The following is a 23,127-nucleotide window of genomic DNA, read 5'->3' as shown; positions in this document are numbered from 1 at the left end:
CTTGGATATTTTTATTCGTATAAGCATAAGTACTTAACATAAACAAAAGAATTTCGGTATAAAAATTCATCAATACACTAAACGTTAAAACATCAATAACGTGACCTTTGCCTTAGTGCAGTATATTCCACACTGGGGGGGAGGGGGAGTGATGTACGGGTGGCTGGAAGGGGGCGTGACCGTTTGGTAAAATAACCCAAATATAACAACAACAAAATTAAAATAAAGTAGTTTCATACACAAATCTTTGAAATACTATACGGAAACTTGTAAAAATAAGCAAGTTGTATGCCAAAACACTCAAATTTATTCTCAATGGATCTATTTTATTTTTATAGATTCTAGCCAATAAAGTGTATCTTGGAGGGCAGGTCACGATTATCCAACAGTGAAACTGAAACTTTAACAACAATACTGGGGAGTAACGTTTTTCTTCCACTTCTTTTCATTCCTTTTCGGTGACTAGGATTGGTTTGAATTTTGCACAAAGCTACACCAGGGCTATCTGCGCTAGCCATCTCTAATTTAGCAGTGAAAGACGAGACTTAAGACAGATAGCTAGTCATAACCACCAATCGCCAACCGTTGGGTTACTCTGTTGTCAACGAATAGTGGAATTGATCGTAACATTATAACGACCCCACAATTGAAAGAGCGATCATGTTTGGTTGGATGGGGAATCGAATCCATGCATCTCAGATTGCGAGTAAAGAGCCCTAACCACCTACCAGTACAGGCCGGGCTTCGGTGATTAGCCAGGCCTATAATGTGATAATTTAAAGATTAATTGAAAACGAAATTACAAAAAAAAACCGTAAATAATTTTAAATGTCCTCCTTCACCATATCAATTTTTCACTATTTTTCGTTTCAAAATACACTTCTTCGTTAAAAGTTTTGCACTATCATGCAACGTTGCAGTTGCTGTTGGTAACTAATGTTTACATTAATGTCCTATCGATGGTGATGTTTTATAAACTACAGGAACCGAGTCAGTTGTTTAAGCAATAGAATTGTTGATACAAGGTGTTCCCATCCTTTTAATCGGACCCGGCATGGCCAGGTGGTTAAGATACTCGAGTCGTAATCCGAGAATCGCGGGTTCAAATCCCCGTCACACCAAACATGCTCGCTCTTTCAGTAATGGAAACGTTATAAAGTAACGGTCAGTCTCACTATTCATTGATAAAAGAGTAGCCCAAGAGTTGGCGGTGGGTTGGTGATGACTAGCTGCCTTCCCTCTATTCTTACACTGGTAAGTTATGGACGGCTAACGCAGATATCCCTCGTGTGGCTTTGCGCGAAATTCAAAAAACAAACCTTTTAATCCACATCAATGTTCGCGCACTGTCTAGCCACATTGTCTGGCTGCTAATTACTTCGTATAATAAAGCTACAACATTGTAACACAGTTTATGAAATATAAAAGGCTGTCGTGACGATAATCTCTGTGGATTTTATTGATTTGTTTCCTCTTATTTGACGAAATTTAATCGAACTGAAAGAAATGCCTGCTATAAGCAGAGAAGGGGAAGTTTCATATATGAGCAACTACTGAGCATGTCTAACTAACTACGTGAAAGCTCGTGAAATTTATCTTTTAAAAAAGTTAACCGTTGATAAATAAGCGAGCTAACAGTTCAGGCTTTCTCGCTATAAACTATTGCTTCATTTTTGATTTTATTTTAAAATGTATTATTTGTTATGCACACACCTGAACAATGTGCTTCTTATGATCCGCCGCCCACGCGCATCTAAACCCGATTTTGCTTTTAGACTTACCGTTAAGCCACCAGGTGGATATAAAGGGTCAGAGGATATAACGTTATCACATATTCGTAAAATTGGATTTAGAAAGGAATATATATTTGATACCACTGACACAAGAGTTTCAATCTTGCTTTAAAATGGCCGATTTAAATTCATATGAAGGTAGAATTGAGCACATATTCCTGTGAGGTATACCTGTTCTAAGTTTGGTCGACCACTTCTCATTTGTTGTTGTTATTTTTGTATAAGAATGATTTGATAAACAGTAGTGTGTCTACAATGAGTCAGTAACATTATTCTATTGCTTTGAGCCCCCCGATAATACAGCGGTAAGTCTACAAATTTACAACGCGAAAATCAGAGATTCGATTCCCCTCAGTGGGCACAGCAGATAGCCCGATGTGGCTTTGCTATAAGAAAAACACACACACACACTACTGCTTTGTAAGGGGCGAGGTAGCTTTTCAACAGGTTTCTTTATTATTATTATTTTGCGCAAAGCTACATGAGGGTTATCTGCGCCTATTCCGTCCTTAATTTAGTATTGTAAGACTAGAACCATCACCACCCACCGCCAACTCTTAGGCTACTCTTTTACCAACGAATAGTGGAATTGATCGTCACAAGCCCCTGAGGCTAAAAAGGCGAGCATATTTGCGAGTCGAGCGCCCTAACAACCTGGCAATGACGGGCCACTTTTCAACAGAACGCGTCATTGTAGTTTGATAACACTACCATTTTCATTCAGTAGACAGTATTGGACGGGCAGCACCACCCTGCTCACTTAACCAAGGTTTTAGTCTATCGACCAATAAACTCATTGGCGCAGCAAGCGTCCCCCTCTTCTTTCAATTTATTCCAGTAAACACACATAAAGATTAGGAAAATTGTTCTCGGGAAAACGGAATAATGCATTAAAATTAATTCCAAACTCAAGAGATTCCTGGACCCATATATGAGGCCTGAACGAAGTGGGTGCACATACGGAATATAAAACCTTATCCTTCCACATACAATTTTGTCTCCTACGCCTCTGAAACTACCTTTAGTTTAAAACTAGCAGATTCTCGTAGAAATATTACGGCCAAATTAATATTGCAGCAGTACTTTTGTAAATACAGGATTTCTAGAATAATATAAAATAATACTTACTGCAGACACTGAAATCTGCAAGTCCACTTGTCTTAATACTAACATTAGTTAAGCCTTTATTATCGACAGCCGACATTTCATAAAAATATAAAGCAACTATAACTTTGGTAAGTTTTGCGTTTTAGTTTAATTAGGGCTAAACATTTCCGCACATAGCATTATTATTAAATTATCTAGTACTATTCTACGACGTAACGTTAAGACCTTTTCAAAATACTTTGATACGTTGCATAAACTGTATACTAAAGTATATTTACGTCCTTTCTGGCGTAACTTAACGATAGAACAAAACTATTTTTTTCGATCAATTGTAGAATACTTGCTTCTATTCGACAGGAAGCCAAACTACGTCAGTTAGGTAATAAGTTATGACATCAGTGCGTGACCGAGCTAAAATCACGGGTTCCTCGGTGGGCTCAGCAGATAGCCTGATGTGGCTTTGCTATAAGAAAAACATACACACAAACACACGCGTAACCGATAGACTGACAGATACACACTGTGTTTTATACTATTAGATTATAAACACTGTTTGCTCTAGGTGAATAAAAATGTCCTGTCATAGAGTAAATCCTCAAGTAGGAATCAGATGTGTAGAATAAAAATAAATTTTAAGATACAAAGATGGAATATATATGCGTCTAAAACTTCTAACATGGTATAATAATAGGATAATAGTTTTATTTTTATTTTCTTTTAGGTTTTGTGAGTTCAACCACAATAACATTTACAACACGTATATAACATGCAAATATGAGACTTGCATCACACTTAGTGTTAAAAGACATGCGTTGTATGAGTGTAACAAACCCATACACAGAAGACAACTATTCCTATAAAGCACAATTAACAGGAGTTGAGAATAAACGACACTATTAACCCTTAAACAGCGGAAATGTTGAAGGTAGCAGCGTCAATTGATGATGGCCACCGTTTAAGGGATAATCAGTAATTTCAAGCCTGGGACAAACGAGCCAACTTGTGTCATTCGTTTATTACTCAAATTACGAACATTAGCGATAATTAAAATTCACATTCGTGATTTAAAAGTTGATGAATTTTCGATTCGGTCCCTTTCTGTGTGTATGGGGGGAGAATCTTTAATTAAATTGTCAAATTAATTAAAGGTATTCGAGAATTTTTAGCACAAACGAACGTGAAAGTACCAAAACAGAAACACGAAAATTTTCCCGGTTTCAATTTAATTTGAAGGATTATAAGGTTAAAAATCTAGTTTCGATGCCAGATAATTCGAAGTGCAGCCTTGTGTTAAACTAGTATGACGTATAATTTGGCAACTGGAAGCATCATCAAATTCTGATGAAGCTAGACATATCACAACTATACATTATCCTAATAATTAATGACATCGTCTTAATCAATAGTATAAAAAACATAACAGCGTATAAATGTTTTATCAGGTGACGACCCCGTTCAATACTCGGGGAAAGACATAAGCGATCCCAAGAGATAATACAAGGGCAAATGATCCGAAAACCGGTTCCGCTGTTAACGTTACAGCCCGAGGGTTTCTAAGGGCACATGATAGGTTTAATGACAATTGGTCCAATCCTTCTCCGATTATAAACCGAATCAGAAACACACGGACTTTACGTCAAATAATGAGTTACAATCAGAATCAAGATGAACCAGTAACATCACGAAAATCCATTATTTATCACTTGATAACGATTTGACTTTTGGATGGTTTCACCAGATGTCTACGACGTTAATACTGCAGAAAGGAAACAAATTGAAATTATTCATTTGTCTCGTTAGTCAAGTGACAATCGTTAACACTAATGAAAGCGTGCACCAAAAACCAGTGAGCTCTAAATGACAATTTGAACCAAACCCTCTTTACTTAATCTAAGTATTCTGGTTGGAATTCCCTAATCACACAGACGAACTGAAACGTAATACAGAGGCGAACATATATTGTACTGTACAACAACACAGTTCCAACTCTTATACCAAAGTAGGCACGTAATATAAATATAAATTATAAATTACCCTTCATTTAATACCTAACCCACATATATATCTTTCCTATACATGTATACTTGCATAAAAAGTTCCCAATGACCCCATACAAAGTTTATAACAACTTTGTACACTGACATCAAAACACAAAAAGTGGCACATTTCGAATATTATTTTCTTCCTCTCGTGCTTCCCAGTGGCACAGCGGCATGTCTGGTGGTCAGAGCGCATACAGCCCATTTTGTAGTTTTGTGCTTAATTCTAAACAACAAAACAAACTTCCCCTCGTGAGCACTTCACCCAAAAATTAATTGTTCGTTAGACAGAAAGACACTGAGGTGAAATGCATCAGGACTGCCCGACCGCAGTTTCATGACGATTGTTTTTTGTTTTTGAATTTCGCGCAAAGCTACACGAGGGCTGAGTGTTGTTATTAAAACATTTTCCGATTACTCAACTCCAAAACGAAGTTACCAACTAAACTAACCTCTTTAACAATGATGAACTCTTTCAAAGGAGGCTAAGTTCACTGTGAAGTAGTTCAAAAATCTAAAAAAGCCAACCACTAACAAACTAACAAAATTCACACGTGCTCGTAATAATTATATAAGAAGATTTTACAGAACCCTAGAGAAATGTTTAGGGTAGTACCAGTCCAACTGTTAAATTACCATGAGCACCTAGTAAAAAAACAACAACATTAACCTGAAATCTTAAACACACCGATACTTTTAGGTATTGTAAAGTAATTTCATCTACTGTGTTGTTGGTAATATCAACTTTAGTGTTTTTTGTCAAGACATGTCTCAAACACGGTGTAATGTCTTTTTCTTTTTTAACACCAAACTATTATATCATTGCTCAAAGCCACATCATAAAATCAGACCTTAAAGTCATCGAATCTTAAAACTACGAAACATTTAATACGCACAATCTTTCCTTGCCAAACGTGTTAACTAAGAAACATGTAATACGCACAATCTTTCCTTGCCAAACGTGTTAACTACGAAACACGTAATAGGCACAATCTTTCCTTACCAAACGTGTTAACTACGAAACATGTAATACGCAAATCTTTCCTTACCAAACGTGTTAACTACGAAACATGTAATACGCAAATCTTTCCTTAACAAACGTGTTAACTACGAAACATGCAATACCCATAATCTTTCCTTACCAAACGTGTTTCCTAATAGAAATAAGTCATTGAAAAGGAAACAAAAGCTATAAAACTTGTTGTCAGTAGAAAACAAATATGTATATTACACACACCACAAATACAAATGCTACATCTAGTGCCAACAGGGGCGTAGCCAGAAATGGCCATTGGGAGGGGGGTTCATTTAATTGCTTGATGTAAGCGCCGCAGGCGCAAAGCCATGTTAATGGGGTCCGAGGTCATGTCCCCCGGGAAATTTTTTAATAAAAACATAAAAGAAAAGCCTGAATTATGCATTCTGAGACCATTTTTTTGACAAATTTCAGAATGGCACACTGAGGTATTTGTTTTATTTTTTTAATCATAAATAAATATATAGGCCTACATATATAATATATAACTTGAAGTTATCAGGCCCAGCAAAGTAGGCCTACAGTTCTGTCATCAACATATAAAATATAGAGTCACTCAGGAGAGTGCAAAATATATGTATAGTGTCTATAATCTGTATTCAAATATTATGGACAGTGTATGTTCAGATTCCCTGGATTTCAAGAATTAACTTCACAAATAAACAGTTGGTGGCACCGTGGCAGGCTGGCAGCACCATGGCCCTAACCTAGTACCATTGGCGCTATCTATAGTGAATGATTCACTATAGATGGCGCCAATGGAACTGTGAATGTGACGTTAACAAACAGAAGTTGCGATAAACAATCATTCACTATGTCAAGCCTGAAAAAGCAAATGACACTGCATGGGTTCTTTAAACCCATTCATGAGGCTGAACCTGATCAATCTGCTGTAGCCAATCAGACTGAATCAGAATTGTCAACTGAATTGTCAGAGTCATCACCATGGCCTTCTACCAGTGCTGCCACTACCACCTCAGGTCCAGTCTGGGACATTGGAAATTACATTTCTGATGATGTCAGCATTGGTAAACAGGTAAGTCGATTCCTCATTATACTAATTTTGTATTAAAAATCATGCAAACACTCTGATGAGTTTTAGACTGAATATTCATTGCTACTAGTGATTGTAGGCCTACAGCCACAGGATGTTAGGCCTGCTCTGTGAAGTACAGCTCTACGCCTTTCTCTTTGAGATTATTGTACTCTGATCACAAACTTTCCTATATACAAAATAACTTAATTAGAACTACGTCTTTCTGTCTCTTTTAGATAAACGCTGAAACCAAAAAATGCCTCCTTGAGAATGCCTGGAAGCCAGGGAGTGATTATGTTTTCCCCCAGTATGATCCAAGAAAGCTGCGTTTTCAGCATCGTTGGCTTTCACAGTGGAGATGGCTACTCTGCAGTCAATATGCAAAGGGTGCTTTTTGCAAGCACTGCTGTCTTTTTGCTCCTGATGATGCTGGTATTGGAAGCCAGAAATTTGAACAACTAGTGAAACTTCCATACACAAACTGGAAGAAGGCTGTTGAAGACTTCAAGACACATGAATTGAAACAGTACCACCAAGACAGCAAAGAAAAAGCTAACAATTTTCTACAGGTCGTAAACACAAGTTCATCTGTGCACTTGTAGCTTGATGCAATTTACAAGCAAGAAATTGAACAGAACCGGCAATATTTAATGCCTATTATTGATACTGTATTGCTGTGTGGGAGACAGGGTTTAGCTTTGAGGGGAAAATGTGATTCTGGTCCAATGTTTGTTGGTGAAACTGATGAGGAGCCCATCAATAATGATGGGGATTTTCGGGCACTTTTGTGCTACAGGGAAAAGGGTGATGTCAAGCTTTCAGCAAGCTTCAAGAGCACAAAGATTGTTTTTTGATTTTGAATTTCGCGCAAAGCTACTCGAGGGCTATCTGCGCTAGCCGTCCCTAATTTAGCAGTGTAAGATTAGAGGGAAGGCAGCTAGTCATCACCACCACCGCCAACTCTTGGGCTACTCTTTTACCAACGAATAGTGGGATTGACTGTAACATTATAACGCCCCCACAGCTGAGAGGGCGAGCATGCTTGGTGTGACCAGGATTCGAACCTGCGGAGTACGAAGAGGAATGCTACATATCCGAGTCCTCAAATTCAAAATGAAATCATCACTGCCTATGATACTCATGTTCTTGATGCTTTGGTCAACAGGGTTAATGCTGAAAAGTGTTTCTCAATATTAGCTGATGAAACAACAGATATTTCAGGCATTGAACAGTTTTTGCTGTGTGTTAGATATTTGCATGCCAATGACAACTCTGTTGCAATGAGAGAAGATTTTTTGCAATTTATACCTGTTTATGATATGACAGGCAGAAACTTGGCTGATGTTGTCATAACCAATTTGACAAAATATGGTATTAACATGGCTTACCTGCAAGGACAAGGGTACGACGGTGCTGCCTCTATGAGTGGGAAATTCAATGATGTCCAGAGACACATAACTGATAAATTCCCACTTGCACCCTATGTACACTGCAGTGCCCATTTCCTAAACTTGGCAATTTCTGATGCTTGTGAAGAAGTTCCTGTGCGAAATTGCATGGGAATAATTTCTAGCATTGAAAACTTTCTCAATACACCTAAACGAAAATACGTTTTGCCTCTTTCGGTGGAGAATAAAGCACCTGAGTCGAAAAAAAAACGTTTGAAAGATCTCTGCCCCACCCGGTGGGTTGAGAGGCATGACTCAGTCATTGTCTTTCTAGAATTAATCCATGCAGTTGCAGATGTCCTTGAGACCATATCAAGTTAGCAAGACAGAGATTCTGCCACGCAAGCCAATCAACTGTTGTGTTCTATAACACAGCCAGAATTCAACATCACTCTACTTACCATTGGTAAATTGTTTTCCTTTAGTTTACATCTGTGCAACTTACTACAGCAACAGAACATTGATTTAGGTGCTGCGATGCATCACGCAGAAATAGTGGAAGATTTAATCCGTTCACTCAGAAATAATACTGTGAATGAATTTAACAACATTTTCTGTGAAGCTCAAACTCTGTGTAGTTAGCTTCAAATTGACATCATAATGCCAAGGCAGGCTAAAAGACAGATGCACCTTGCTAACCCAAAAACCACTAGCCCTGAGGAGTACTTTCGTATTGTTGTATTTGTACCATTTGTTGATCACTTTCTTTCACAAATATGTGACCGTCTGTCCAGTCACAAAACTCTCCTTACAGACTTCATGTGTCTACTACTATCAGGATCTACCACAGAACTGTCATAACCTACAGCACAACAATGTGACCAATTAAAGAGTTGGTCAAGATATACAAGGCTGACATTGACAGCACTTCATTAGCTGCAGTAGGTGAACTTAGGGTTTGGTACAAATCACTTGCGAACAACAGACCAATAAATGTCATATATGCATATGCAATGTGCAATGCAGAAATGTTCCCAGTCATTTCTAGACTGTTGAAAGTATTTGCCACGCTGCCTGTGTCAACGAACTCAGTGGAGCGTTCGTTTTCAAATCTCAGAAGACTCAAAACGTATTTGAGAAATGCCACCACTGAAGATCAATTGAATGGCCCGGCATCATTATACATTCACCGTGATATTAAAGTTGAACCAAACTGTATTGTAGATGTCCTGGCAAGAACGAACAGGCGTTTGAGCCTTTCATAGCTATTCGATTATATTTCTCTAGTTCTGACAAAACTTGCTGTATTAAAAGAGTGTTCAATCAGAAATTTGCATTTGACCATTTGTTGTGTGTGAAATTATCTGCCATGTAATCACGGATCTTTATGAAACTTCACAGGTGGCAACTGAACTTGTCTAAAAAGTTTGGGTCCATGGGGGGGGTTAACCCCAATCCCCCGGGCTACGCCCCTGAGTGCCAACGAGGCCTTTCTTTCAATACCATTTACCTTCAGTGTGGTTAGAATGCTACTAATATTGTCAAACTACTTAACAACAACTATTTCGGTGCGATCTGGATTAAGCTAATCCCGAGATTTTTTTATATATTTTCACGTAAATCCTACACATCAGAATTAGGGTAAAGAATTCTTAACGCTTTTCTAGCCGCGGCATAACGGCTCATAAAACGACTCTCAGTTTTTTCAAGTATAAACTTTTAGCTCATAGTTCCATCATCATCCCTTGACCGATTTGAGATCTAATTACAGGTTTGTGATCAGGATGTCAAAGTCTTCAACTGACGCACTTGACTATACTCAAAGCCTCATGAATTAATATACTATAATCCTACCTAAAATAATGTCAATTTGAGGGTAGACTAGTGGAGATCCTGATCAGTAATAAAATCAAATCGGGTATAGCCACGCTTGGTATTACTGGCACACGGACATATAGTAATGAAATGGTTGGAGAGGGAGTTTCCTAGAGTAAATGCCTCTTGTTTACCATTATTAGTTAGGTTTACTTAACGTGCTCCTCATTTACAAAAACTGGTGAAGCTAGCTAATAATATTTTGCCTGGAGTAGGTTGGCTAAGGAACCACAGTATCAACGTCAATCATTCGAACTCTTGAGTGAGAGTACAGAAATCAGCACAGTAATGTCTCAACCGCATCATATCTGCTACATCTAACGTTGACAAGACCTTTCGCCTAACTCTAGGAATCTTCAGGCCAACAGGGATTCAACAGACGAGGCAGTTTGTAGAGATATTATTTATACTAATAAACTGCCTCAGTAACCATCGCTTCGATTTAAACTTGTGACATCTAAATTTTATCCGTTTTTATTTAAGTCAGTGCACACCTGAAGACTGTTCCAAGTGATAGTAATGAACAAAGATTACAAAAAGTGGCATACAGCAACCATTAATCAGACAAAAAATAAAACGATTATCGGAGATAAAAATTCAAAAGTACAATTTCAGTTTTGTTAAGAGAACAAACTGCGAAAAAAGAATTGAAAAACGTGTGAAGGGGTTTGGAGGTTACACTTCATCCTTATCTGTGCTGAGAGTCCAACTAATGTACCGACAAAAACGAACAAAAACGCACGAGGACTTGACCTAAATTATGTTATTCCCCGTCAATGCAAGTTACTGGAAAAACTGTAATGGTACAACGAGAGATTCTTCTTTCTATGACAGGGGTTGGGTCCTTTTATTCATTGAGAAGGACGAATATCAGCCAGTAATGTTCGCATTCACGCATTTTCAACGCGTAAATGCACAAATAAATTACTATATATATGCGCGTGTCGGGAAAACAGGATGAAAATTACTTTCATGTTGCTGTTTGATTGTACACTATTCAATAAAACTGAGACTGTCGTCTATAATTTGTTTAGATTTGGCAATAAAACATCCATGTTCCTGTCTGTGATGTTGTGGGAAGGGATCTTCTGACCCACTGTGCAGAATTTACCACGAATGACTCGTATGTTCAAAATCTTATTCTACTTGCAGCTAATAAGTGATATATGAAGTTAACTTGGATACCACGTAGATGGTAGTATTTGAAACGCTATTCATATTATCAAACCACCCTATGATATGCCCTAGTCTCAAATTTCATAGCTAACTGAAATAATTTAATTTTAGAGAATGAAACGCGATCAACAAAGAGACAGAAAAATACAGTCCAGAAAGTTAAACGTCTGTAAATTGCTTTGTGACCCAATCAAAATTAAGATCATTCGTGAAATGAATTCGCGGCATATTCAAAGAATAATTTCTAATACACAGAAAAGCCAGTGAGTTTTGGTAACACTACGTTCCAACAATGACTTTTATAATGTTGTTTAGCAACAAAAGAATACCCTAATATTATTGTTAGTGTATGTACTGAAAAATGTGTTGATTTCTTAATTTAGTCTCCACTGATTAAAGATGTTTCTTTTTTAATTTTAAAAAGTGATAATATAACAGAAAATAGTTCAGAAACAATTTAAATTTAAAACTGAATCGATATTTTTAATTTCATAATACATTTTATGCACTTGGCTCTAGTTAATTCCAACAATCACTAAATTTACACTGCTTCACGCCCTCTCCCGCACCCCTCTTCATTAAACTCGTAATAGTTAAACAATAATCGAAGTATTCTACCTGGATAAACAAATTTTGGCTTTTATAACTTCTCATATTTCGAGAAATCAACAGTAATGTGGCGTGACACACACTGTCTGTTATCTAGGTTAGGTTATTTGACAAAGGTCTGTGCCCACTTATAACTGACAAAACCGCTGGACCGATTATCACGAAACTTTTAGCATTAACCTACCCCAGGGGAGCAACATAGATACCATATTATATACATCAGCTATTTACCCTTATGATTACTAGGATTTATGTTACTGAAGTTTCTCACGTAGTATCCCTCTAACAGGTGATATTGAAACTAATGAAATTTTTCATTCAACACTTTAAATTTACCTAAGGTTTACACTGTACACACACACACACACACACACATATATATATATACAGTCGATTAATAAATTTATTGTAAGTTTTATACAATGTTAATAGCTTTTTTCTGTTACTCCTAACTGGCTTCCATTTATATCAATACGTCGTTTTGCAGTGTGTTTTCGCTTTCACTGTGTTGGTATTTGGATAATTGTGTGGAATACCCTGGAGGGTCAGGTGCAGTAGACCTTGGAGGAACAGTGTGTTTTGCAACTACTCTTGTTTGTTTTTGAATTTCGCGCAAAGCTATTCTAGGCCTATCTGCGCTAGCTGTTCATAATTTAGCAGTGTAAGACGAGATAAAAGGCAGCTAGCTAGTCATCACTACTCGCCGCCAACTGTTGGGCTACTCTATTACTAACGAATAGTGGGATTTACCGTTACATTATAACGCCCACCACGGCTGAAAGGGCGAGCATGTTTGGTGTGACGGGAATTCGAACCCTCGATCATCAGATTACGAGTCGAATGCCTTAACCACCTGGCCATGCCGAGCCCTCAACTATTCTATCAGGCTCTTCAACTGTTACTTAGTTTATTATTATTAATTTATTTACAGTTTCTGTGTCTTTCTTTAATTACCATGAATTAACTTTACGTTATTTTATTTCCGTTTTATTATTTTTTAATTATTATATTCCTAAGTTTTAATTCGTTTTTCTTGACCTCTACACCAGACTTTTCATTATATTTGTGTACACACATATGAAATAACCTCAAATGACAAGTTCACCTTCAAATTTGATATTATTTCTAATTTTATGGAGAAATTAGTTCAATAGCAATTTCCTTATTTAGTTTCGTCCAGACCGATTAACAACAAATTCAGCGGCCATTCATTGCTTTGTCTCCCTTTCTTTGTATAATGTTGGACAGTTTCCTAGCCCTGACTAACCGAAAAGATTCAGAGTTCGTTACATTTACAAATCTACTCCCTCAGAAAAGGTAGGATTTCCCTGAACCACCCTAAGCTACGGTTACGAAATGCTCATAACACTTATTTTTTTTCACGATAAATTGTTTAATTATATAGAGAATTTTCTAACAATGCGACTTATGTTTGTGTGTGTTTTTATAGCAAAGCCACATCGGGCTATCTGCTGAGCCAACGAGGGGAATCGAACCCCTGATTTTAGCGTTGTAAATCCGTAGACTTACTGCTGCACTAGGGGGACTGCGATTTATGAATATGTCAGAAAAACATTATGAAGTCATGTCCTCTTCAAATATCATTTTTCTTATTTATTTTCTTTGGTAACTTATTATAATTAATTAAATATAAATATCAGTAACTTCTTCATATTTGAATGGTCTCCATGTATCTGCAACTCTGTTGAAAGATCTACGCTCAGCACGGCCAGGTGGTTAAGGCACTCGACTCGTAATCCGAGGGTTGCGGGTTCGAATCCCCGTCACACCAAACATGCTCGCTCTTTCAACTGTGGGGGGGGTTATGATGTGACGGTCAATCCCACTATTCGTTGGTAAAAGAGTAGCCTAAGAGTTGGCGGTGGGTGGTAATGACTAGTTACATTCCATCTAGTCTAAACACTGCTAAATTAGGAACGGCTAGCGCGGATAGCCCTCGTGTAGCTTTGCGCGAAATTCAAAACAAACCAAAAGATCTGGTTTTTTTTGTAAGATTTAGTTTTAAACTATATTTTGCGTTAAGTAGTTTCCCGTACTAAAATCCTCTCGAAACTTATAGAGATGGTCTATATAAGAAATATTATTTTGTGTTTCAGTGATTCGTATGCGTTTTAATCGAGTGCATTCCTTATTTTTTGTTTTAAAAAATCCAGCATTTCATAAAGGAAAATCCATTTGAAATGATAATAAATGTTTTGGTATATTCCCATGTTGTACTAATTATTGAAAACATTCTATGCGTTTTTCACCGGACTAAGGGAATAAAACGGTGTTAAAAACAGGAAAAAACTTGTTACTATAATTTTATGACAAGAATAATTGATTATAGTTTCTCCTAACTTAGGCCCCCTTCAGTGGCACAGCGGCATGTCTGCGGACTCACACTGCTGGAGAGCCGGTTTTGATACCTGTGTTGGGCAAAGCACAGATAGCCCATTGTGAGCTTTGTGCTCAATTCCAAATAACCAATCAATCAACTTTTAACTTGGATTATTATAAACGAACATCTACTTTGTAACGTGTAAACTTGCTAAGCATACAACAGGTTATGTGGGTTATACCAAGTGGGTATCAAAACATGATTTTTTACGTTCTTTTCCGTCCTATTTACTATAAAGCCACGGGAGAGAAGGTGAGATTTTTATTCTCTAATTACGTACATGTATATTTATATATATGTATGTATTAATTTTTTTTGTTCATAACAATTTCATATTAGTTACATTACAGAGAAAATATTATCATTAGACGTCAAAGCTCTAGCCTTTATAAAAACATTCAACACTAAATTGTAATCTCTATACAATAAAAAATAAAACCACAAGGCAAATAAATAACAAAACTATTACCATACAAGTTATTATATTGATTCATCCCATCCAACCAAGGTAATTCAGTTAAACAAAATAAAAATAAAACTTTTTAAAATTTAGGTCCAAGTTATTTATAATTTGTATGCTTGAATTTGTTGTCTTGTACTGTTGTTGTAAAAATGTGTAATTTATTAAGTACAGTTAGTAAACATTAGTATTTGGATAGTTCAAAGCCGACACAGTAGATTTGATACTAAAATTAACACGAGGTTTAAACTTTTAAAAATCTCACCTGTCATATTCTTTGTTATCTCTCTCGCATCGTTCATCTTTCATTTGTTTCCATGACTTCCCATGACGACACGTTGTAACAATAATTATATCTTTATTATTATGTATATGATGCAAAGAATTCCTTGTTTCTGAACCAATGCCATGCACATATCTCTTACCTTTAAATACTAATGTATATCTTTTATTTACGGGAAAATTATTTGAAGTCATAGTCCCACGCTTACCACCTTTCTTGGGGTGATGTTTGGGGAACAAAGGAATGGAAATGTCAAAATTTGGTCTGAATTTTGATACTGATGTGCTTGCCTTTGCTATCATAGCTTGTCCAACATTGAAGCCCATATTTTCAACATAGTCAGGCCACGTACCTGAATAAAGGTTAAATAACAAATGATTTCTGCCATTGTCCCAGTACTTCGCCTGCTGATGTAGTTTTAACTGTATGTTTTTAACATAGTCTGGACTGAGGTGATCTCTGTCTAACGTGTCTAAAGAAAGAATAAACAAGCATGCTTGACTAGGATCCTCTGTATAGAATCTCGACTCTTGAATAATACTTAAGATTTTTTGGTACGCTGGTGATATACTATCCTTAGTTGGGTAAATATACACTTTAAAGTCATCAACGCAACGGAAAAAATCAAAACATGTATCCATACTACACGTGAGAGCGTCAGAACTTCGCCTTTCTTCTCTTCTGAGCCGCGAGGAAGCGGCCGAGTCTTTCTCTCTGTATAATTCTCGGATATCCAAATAACCACGAACCCTGTGTTTCGTGAGCTTAAAATCTTTGGTTTTCTTGTCGCCATTTTTCAATAAATGATACCCACCTAAATAACACAACAAAAGAAAAGCACAGCTAATAAGAACTAAAAAGTAACGTTTTTTAGCCTTCATGGAATAATTAAGGCAGTTTTTCACTGCGTTTCACATTACTGAAGTAGGACTGTCAACTTCAACAGCCGATTTCTCCTTCGCCAAACGCTAACGTGAGACTACACTATTGTAACCAGCATGAAGTTACTCGTCGCCATTTTCGTTTGAACACACGCGTGAGGCTCGTTCTGAGTCGGCGCAACGACAGACAAGTCCACATTCTTACACGGGGGGGAAAGAAACGTATTCTCTTTATTTGTCAAAAAGGTTAAATTTGTTGTAACGTACGTAATAAAATAAAAACTTATAAATTATTATTTATATTACAAATGTTCATGTTTATATAAAATACTTATTCCTAAGAGCTTATGAATGAAAATAAAGCAGATTATGTTATAATGTATCAATCATACATCTTTCCCGCTAAGACAGCGATAAATTATCGGACATAACCGAATGTAGATTTGTTCTAAAAAAAAAAAGTATATTCAGTGCCGACAAGGCTTTTCGCTATGTACCACATCTCTTCATGTCGGCTAAGGTACGACAGGCATAGTTGTGATCTAAGTGCTATTTGCATTGTAAACTTTCATGAACAACGAATGTTATAGTAGGAACTAGTTTAACCACAATACTTGTAAATATTATTAAATCGTTTGTTTTTTTTTAATTCATGTTGAAGTATTAAAACTGATTCAGCAGTTAGGGTGTGTGCTTTTTCTTATAGCAAAGCCACATTGGACTATCTGCTGTGTTCACTGAGGGGAATCGAGCCTCTAATTTAACTTTGTAAATCCGTGAACGTACCACTGTACCAGTGGGGAACAAAAAAAAAAAAAAAAAGGGCGAACATGTTTGTGTGACGGGGATTCGAATTCGCGACCCTCAAATTGCGAGTTGAACTCTCTAACCAAATGGTCATGCCGGGCCTTAGCGACTAGATCATCTGGCTTTAAACTAGGCAGTCTAGTTTCCGCTATTTGTACTTAAATAAAGTTTTATTTTGGGGAACTGAAAACTAGGGATGGTGGCAGACAGCCCTTCAGTTTAATTTCACATAATAACGTTACCCTCCCCCCAGTGGTACAGCAGTATGTCAGCAGACTTACAACGCTAGAAATCAGGTTTCGATACCCCGTGGTGGGCAGAGCTCTTTGTGTAGCTTTACTCTTAACTACAAACAAAACTAACAGTACTCCAAGAAAGACAGCTTGCCGCCATTTAATGATTTTGGTGTTGTTGTTGTTTCGCGTTATATTTTTACTTTGTGTACTTATTGTCACAGTATTTAAAAGTGTTTGAACCTTAAACAGTTACATGTCTCTATCTCAGTGAGGGTAAAGTTCAATACCTGATATACAACTAGTTTAGTTAAGGACAATAATAGTATGTGTAGTATATATTTTGTTTTGAGACTATATAATAATCTATTTAAAATATATACGTGTTCACATGAATATATCCAGCTAGATAAGAACTGACTGAGCGTGCATATAATGAATGTATCAAGATGAACAAGAGCTTACTAAATATGGTTATATGACTGTAACCACATAAACAACAGTTTACTGGATATACTAATATGACTGTAATCACATAAACAAAAATTCACTGACCATCATTATGATATAAAACAATGATCTAAATCTACGATTTCACAAATAATTTTTTACTTCGTTCATATAATATAATATTAATAAATATGGGCAGAGAAGTAGGAAAATAAATGTCTATGTTCACTATTTCAGCATCTTTAATCATTCAATTTTAATATTTACTTTTCAGTGGAACGATTGCTAAATACGTTTCGTACAAGCAAGAAGAGTACCAAAAAATGGCCAGTTTTTTTGGGGAAGAGGAGATTTTACGAATATTAGATGCTGTAAAAATACTTGAAATATGGAGTGTTCTAAAAACTTTTAAATTATATGCACTGTAACGAATTTTACAGAATGTGTTTCAGATGTTGTCATTTTAATATGAAAAAAGTTTGAATTCACAGCAGGATTAACTCGATCCTTCTTATGCTTTGGCCATAATCAGTCATGCGTATATAAACATGAAAAATTTGTACTCCCAACATTTCGCTTATTAGATTTGTTCTAGAAAAAGTAAAAGACGTAAAGAAATGATGTCAACTCACGTAGCATTCTATTTTGAAAGAGATATAGACAGGAAGGGGATTTTGAAATCGATACTTTACGTGAAATGCTAGTCTTAAAATCCCATTTTATTACCTGATTGCACTTTATTACGTTTTACGCCACATTAAATTTGAACAAAATTCAGTTGCTGTGAATTACCGAGAAGTTTAATACAACAATATCAAAGCAACAATGGTCAGAAATAGTAAGTTCTCTGTTAGGACTACCGTATAACCCGTCAAAAAATAACTGGGATTGTATTATCAACTTCACCCCTTAGTATACCCTAACCATACATTACATAGTTAACTGATATAAATATATTTTGAGAAATCAATACTTGACCAACAAAAAGTTAGAAAAGTGCAGCTCGGACAGTCTAAGTACCTTTGATACCCAATTAAAATTAAGATCTTTCATGAAATTAATTCGTGGCATATTCACAGAATAGTTATTGGTAAAAAATCAGTTAGATTAGCAACTTCTAATATATAGAAAAGCCAGTACGTTTTGGTAATAGTATGTTAGAACAATGGCTTTTATGTCATGTTGTATAAGAATAAAAGTACTACTTGATATTGTTGTGTGTGTTTCTTATAGGAAAGCCATATCAGGTTATCTGCTGAGTCCACCGAGGGAAATCGAACCCCTGATTTTAGCGTTGTAAATCCGTAGACTTACCTCTATAGTAGTGGGGGACTTTAAATTTGTTGTTAGTTATTTATGCTGGAAATATAAAATGAAGTGTAGAGACAGTAAAACCGGAAAAAAATATTTGTTGATTTATTAATTTAGGATTAAAGAGATTTTTCTGTTATTAAAAATGTTGGTTATGTAACAAAAATAATTTAATTTAGAAACGATTTAAGTTTAAAACTGAGTCTCTATATTTACTTTTATGATAAATGTTATGCACCATACTAGATTATCCCACACTACAGCTGTACTTTATGTTTATTATACTAACATTCACTACACTTATAAGGTTTTACGGCATCAGAATCCCTCACGGCCCCTTTGTACCCCAATCACTAAAATCATAATAAGCAGACAATAATCAAACTATTTTATCTTGATAAATACAATTTGGTTTGTATGATTCCCCTATATCGAAAAATCAAACGTGACACACACTGGCTTTTGTATAACCTTACAGGAGATTAAAATTTTTATCAGTTTTATTGTGATTCATTGTTACACAATTTAACGATAAACATAAAAAACATATGTTATTGTTTTTTTTACGACTGGACAATTTTACATTAAGTACTTCTTATTGAAAGTAGAAAAGTGTGCACAGTAATATATCAAACATACCATGTTTACTACAAAAAACTGCTCAAAACTGAAAATTTTCAGACTGGCTGAAATACAAGAACCACAATTGTGGTTGAGATGACATAAAGCAATTGTAGATATTATTATGGTGTTAACCGCCTTTTTAAACGGATGAAGAATGATTATAATTAATTATCCGTGCCATAAAAGATTAATATTAGGTCTATTATATTCATAGGCCTGGCATGGCCTAGCGCGTAAGGCGTGCGACTCGTAATCCGAGGGTCGTGCGTTCGCGCCCGCGTCGCGCCAAACATGCGCCGTGGGGGCGTTATAATGTGAGGGTCAATCCCACTATTCGTTGGTAAAAGAGTAGCCTAAGAGTTGGCGGTGGGTGGTGATGACTAGCTGCCTTCCCTCTAGTCTTACACTGCTAAATTAGGGACGGCTCGGTGCAGTGAGCTAACAACCTACTCACTTAAATACTTGTTGAAGAATCCGCAAGCGATTGCGGCCCTATGTTCCTAGATGGAATCTAATGGTGATAACTAACTAACTATTATATTCTTAACACTACATTCTTTATTCACTTAGAATTTCACAAAAGAATAATCTGTAATGACATTTCAACCACAGTCTGTCTGCCATATCTATCGTGTCGACGCATTTTACTCAAAATTGAGATTTTAATACTGAAGGACATACATAAGCTTCTAAAGGAATTTCAATCATTTTCAGACCGTAAAGAGCATAAGATTCCAGCATCTATTCAGATCGGATGATATTGGTTAAGAAATATGTGGGCAGAAGGGTGCATTGCAGTTATGTTACACGTCACTGTCAATGAAGATCTTCTGCTCACAAACAAATAAGTGTTATTCAGCAAAAGAGGGCACAAACAAGTTTAAGAGTTATGTATTCAACAATGTCTATTTTTATAAGATATTGTTTCAAGAGGTGCATCCCTTTCCCACGGGCTATAATGTAAGAATACTGAGATTAATCGAAACAGTTGCTACTAGCTTCGAAAATGTAAAGAATGTTAAATCGATTTATGACATAATGGATATTTACGAAAGGAAAGGTATTTGTTTCTGAACAAAGTATATCTAAGTAATTTAGCAGAAAGAAAAAAATGAAAAACAATTATAGGAAATATGAACCATTAGCCAAAATTCATTCATCAGCCATACAAAGAAGTAATATAAGAGATGAAACAGAATCCGATTTGATAATCCAATATTAAGGCATGCCAAGAATGTGGATGTTATGAACGCTTAAACCTTAGAGTCCAGAAGCCTAAAGTGTTGAAAAAGGTTGTTCTTCCACATTGGCAGTTATCGAGGTTGATGATAAAGAGTGGACAGCTCAACGTCTAAACGGACTTCTCAATAATATAAACATAGAAATGGTTACTTACATTAAATAACGGTGATATATCTTCTCTTTACATTTTGCTACTGTTACTGGAATTTACTCTTGGAACATTTAGATCATTTTTATGCGCTGTACCATCATGTCAAGGATTTCTTACCTTACATAGTAATATGGTATTAGTACCAATTATTGATTATCTAGTTTCTGCACTGTCATGGCGGTAACACTTGGTCCAAGATATCTAATATTAGCTTGTTGTAACAATTTCTTTGTTTTATGTCGTTTTTCGACTGCAAAGATATTTCAATACTTTCTGAGTCTGTGTTGAAACTAGTTAGAGCAAGAATATCTATCTATTGGTGGCCAAATTGTGATCTCGTCTAAAACTGATCAGTGCAATCAGGGAACTGAGGTTACGAGGTGAGGCCTCCATTGGACGCAGAAATACAGGCACACTTTCTTTGTTCACTTTTTCTTGGCTTTCATCCTGAAAAGTCAGCAGAGATTCATCTTAAGAAACGAGAAGTGGGCGAATTGTTCATTTATCCAACACAGGCGATTATCCACTTGTCTATGTCTGATTTGTTTATGTTGTATTTCAACAAAGATGATTTTCAAACTTAAAATTCAGTTAAATTATCAACTACGGAACACTCCCCTTCTTTTCTCTAGTGTTTCACTGCTAAATTAGGGATGACTAGCGCAGTTAGTCCTCATGTAGCTTTGTGTGAAATTCAAACCAAACCGTACCTGTTTACCCTAAATGGCTGAGAGGTAAATCTTAGGATTCGTGCGATAAACAACCGGGTTTCGATGCCCCTGATGGGCACAGCACAGATAACTCATTTCCCGCAAAGACAGCGATAAATTATCGGACATAACCGAATGTAGATTTGTTCTAAAAAAAAAAAGTATATTCAGTGCCGACAAGGCTTTTCGCTGTGTACCACAACTCTTCATGTCGGCTAAGGTACGACAGGCATAGTTGTAATCTAAGTGCTATTTGCATTGTAAACTTTCATGAACAACGAATGTTATAGTAGGAGTACAAACAAACCTAGCTATTTTATTCGTGAGTATAGGATTAATTGAAGTTGGTGTATTTCTATTGACATCTTTATTTATGCACTGTGATGGATAATTCAGATAAATTTTAATGCTTAAACTTTTTATTTATTAATTTTAAATCTTCTATATGAACGTTTACACAATATGTCATGGTTGAATTCCGGTTGATAACAAATAGTGTCTTCCTGAATTATTTTCCTTGTTAAATAAATAGTTTTTGTTTACTTGGTTTTATTTATCTCATTTTACGATTCGTGAATCAGGATATTTTCAATTTTTACCATGAAAAAGTATATTTTGTTTTTTTTCTGTCCTTCTTTGTTGTTATTTTCTATTTCACATAAAAATATTGGTCTGGAAACGTGATTCTCTGTCAATTCTGAAAAAAACGACATTATTGTTGTCAACCTGGTCAAGAAATACCATTTCTTTCCTCTCTAATGGAAAGAAAGATATTACCGTAACAGGGTTCGGGTTGGTTCTGAATTTCGCGAAAAGCTACACAAGGGCTATGCGCCCTAGTTATCCCTAATTTAGCGGTGAAAGATTAGGGGGAAGGCAGCTAGTCAACACCATCCACGGCCAACTCTTGGGCTACTCTTTTACCAACAAATAGTACGATTGAACGTAACATAGTGACATTCCCACGGCTGAAAAGTCGAGCGTGTTTGGTGTGACGAGCATTCGAGCCCGCGATCCCAAGACTGCGAATCGACTGTCCTAACCATCTGGCCATGCCGGGCTCTCTTGTACTAGTCAACAGCAAACTAAGTTAAGACAAATCAAATTCATATGATGTAGGTTTACAAACAATGCATTTTTTTAAATTGTTGTGCCTTTTTGGTGTTAGATACAAAAATATCACAAAAATGTTAGTTATATCGTGCGATGCCTCCTGAGAACAGTTGCACAATGCAGCTGTTTTCTGGTAAAGAAATCAAGTGAACAATCGCATAGTACGACTATAGACATATATGTGTTGACATGTTTTCTGCGTGCATGAACTCCGTATTTTGTCAGGCTTTGAAATCGAGAGCTAAAAAACTTATCAGTTTCTTTGTTTCTTGATGTGAAACAAAACCAGTTTAAAGTTTACTTTCGGGCAATAATTCTAATATCAGGTTAAGGGATTCACGCTGGCTACTTGATCACATCATGAAAAGAAGAGAACAATAGGCGAAGAAGAAATATATAAAT

The 23,127-nt window shown here is 36.2% G+C and overlaps 1 protein-coding gene across 1 annotated transcript in view; it reads right to left on the bottom strand.

Annotated features, from left to right (window-relative positions):
• LOC143252565 (exostosin-1-like) overlaps nucleotides 1–16,245 on the bottom strand; it is an 89,405-nt gene extending 73,160 nt beyond the window's left edge. The window contains exon 1 of the mRNA XM_076504905.1: nucleotides 15,186–16,245. Coding sequence (XP_076361020.1) covers nucleotides 15,186–16,084 — 899 coding nt within the window. The 5' untranslated portion in view covers nucleotides 16,085–16,245. The remainder of the gene's footprint in view (nucleotides 1–15,185) is intronic.
• Between the last annotated feature and the right edge of the window lie 6,882 nt (nucleotides 16,246–23,127).

This window comes from Tachypleus tridentatus, chromosome 6 (assembly GCF_004210375.1).
Source record: "Tachypleus tridentatus isolate NWPU-2018 chromosome 6, ASM421037v1, whole genome shotgun sequence".
NCBI classification, from domain to species: Eukaryota; Metazoa; Arthropoda; class Merostomata; order Xiphosura; family Limulidae; genus Tachypleus; species Tachypleus tridentatus.
This window is presented reverse-complemented; position numbering and strand designations above follow the sequence as displayed.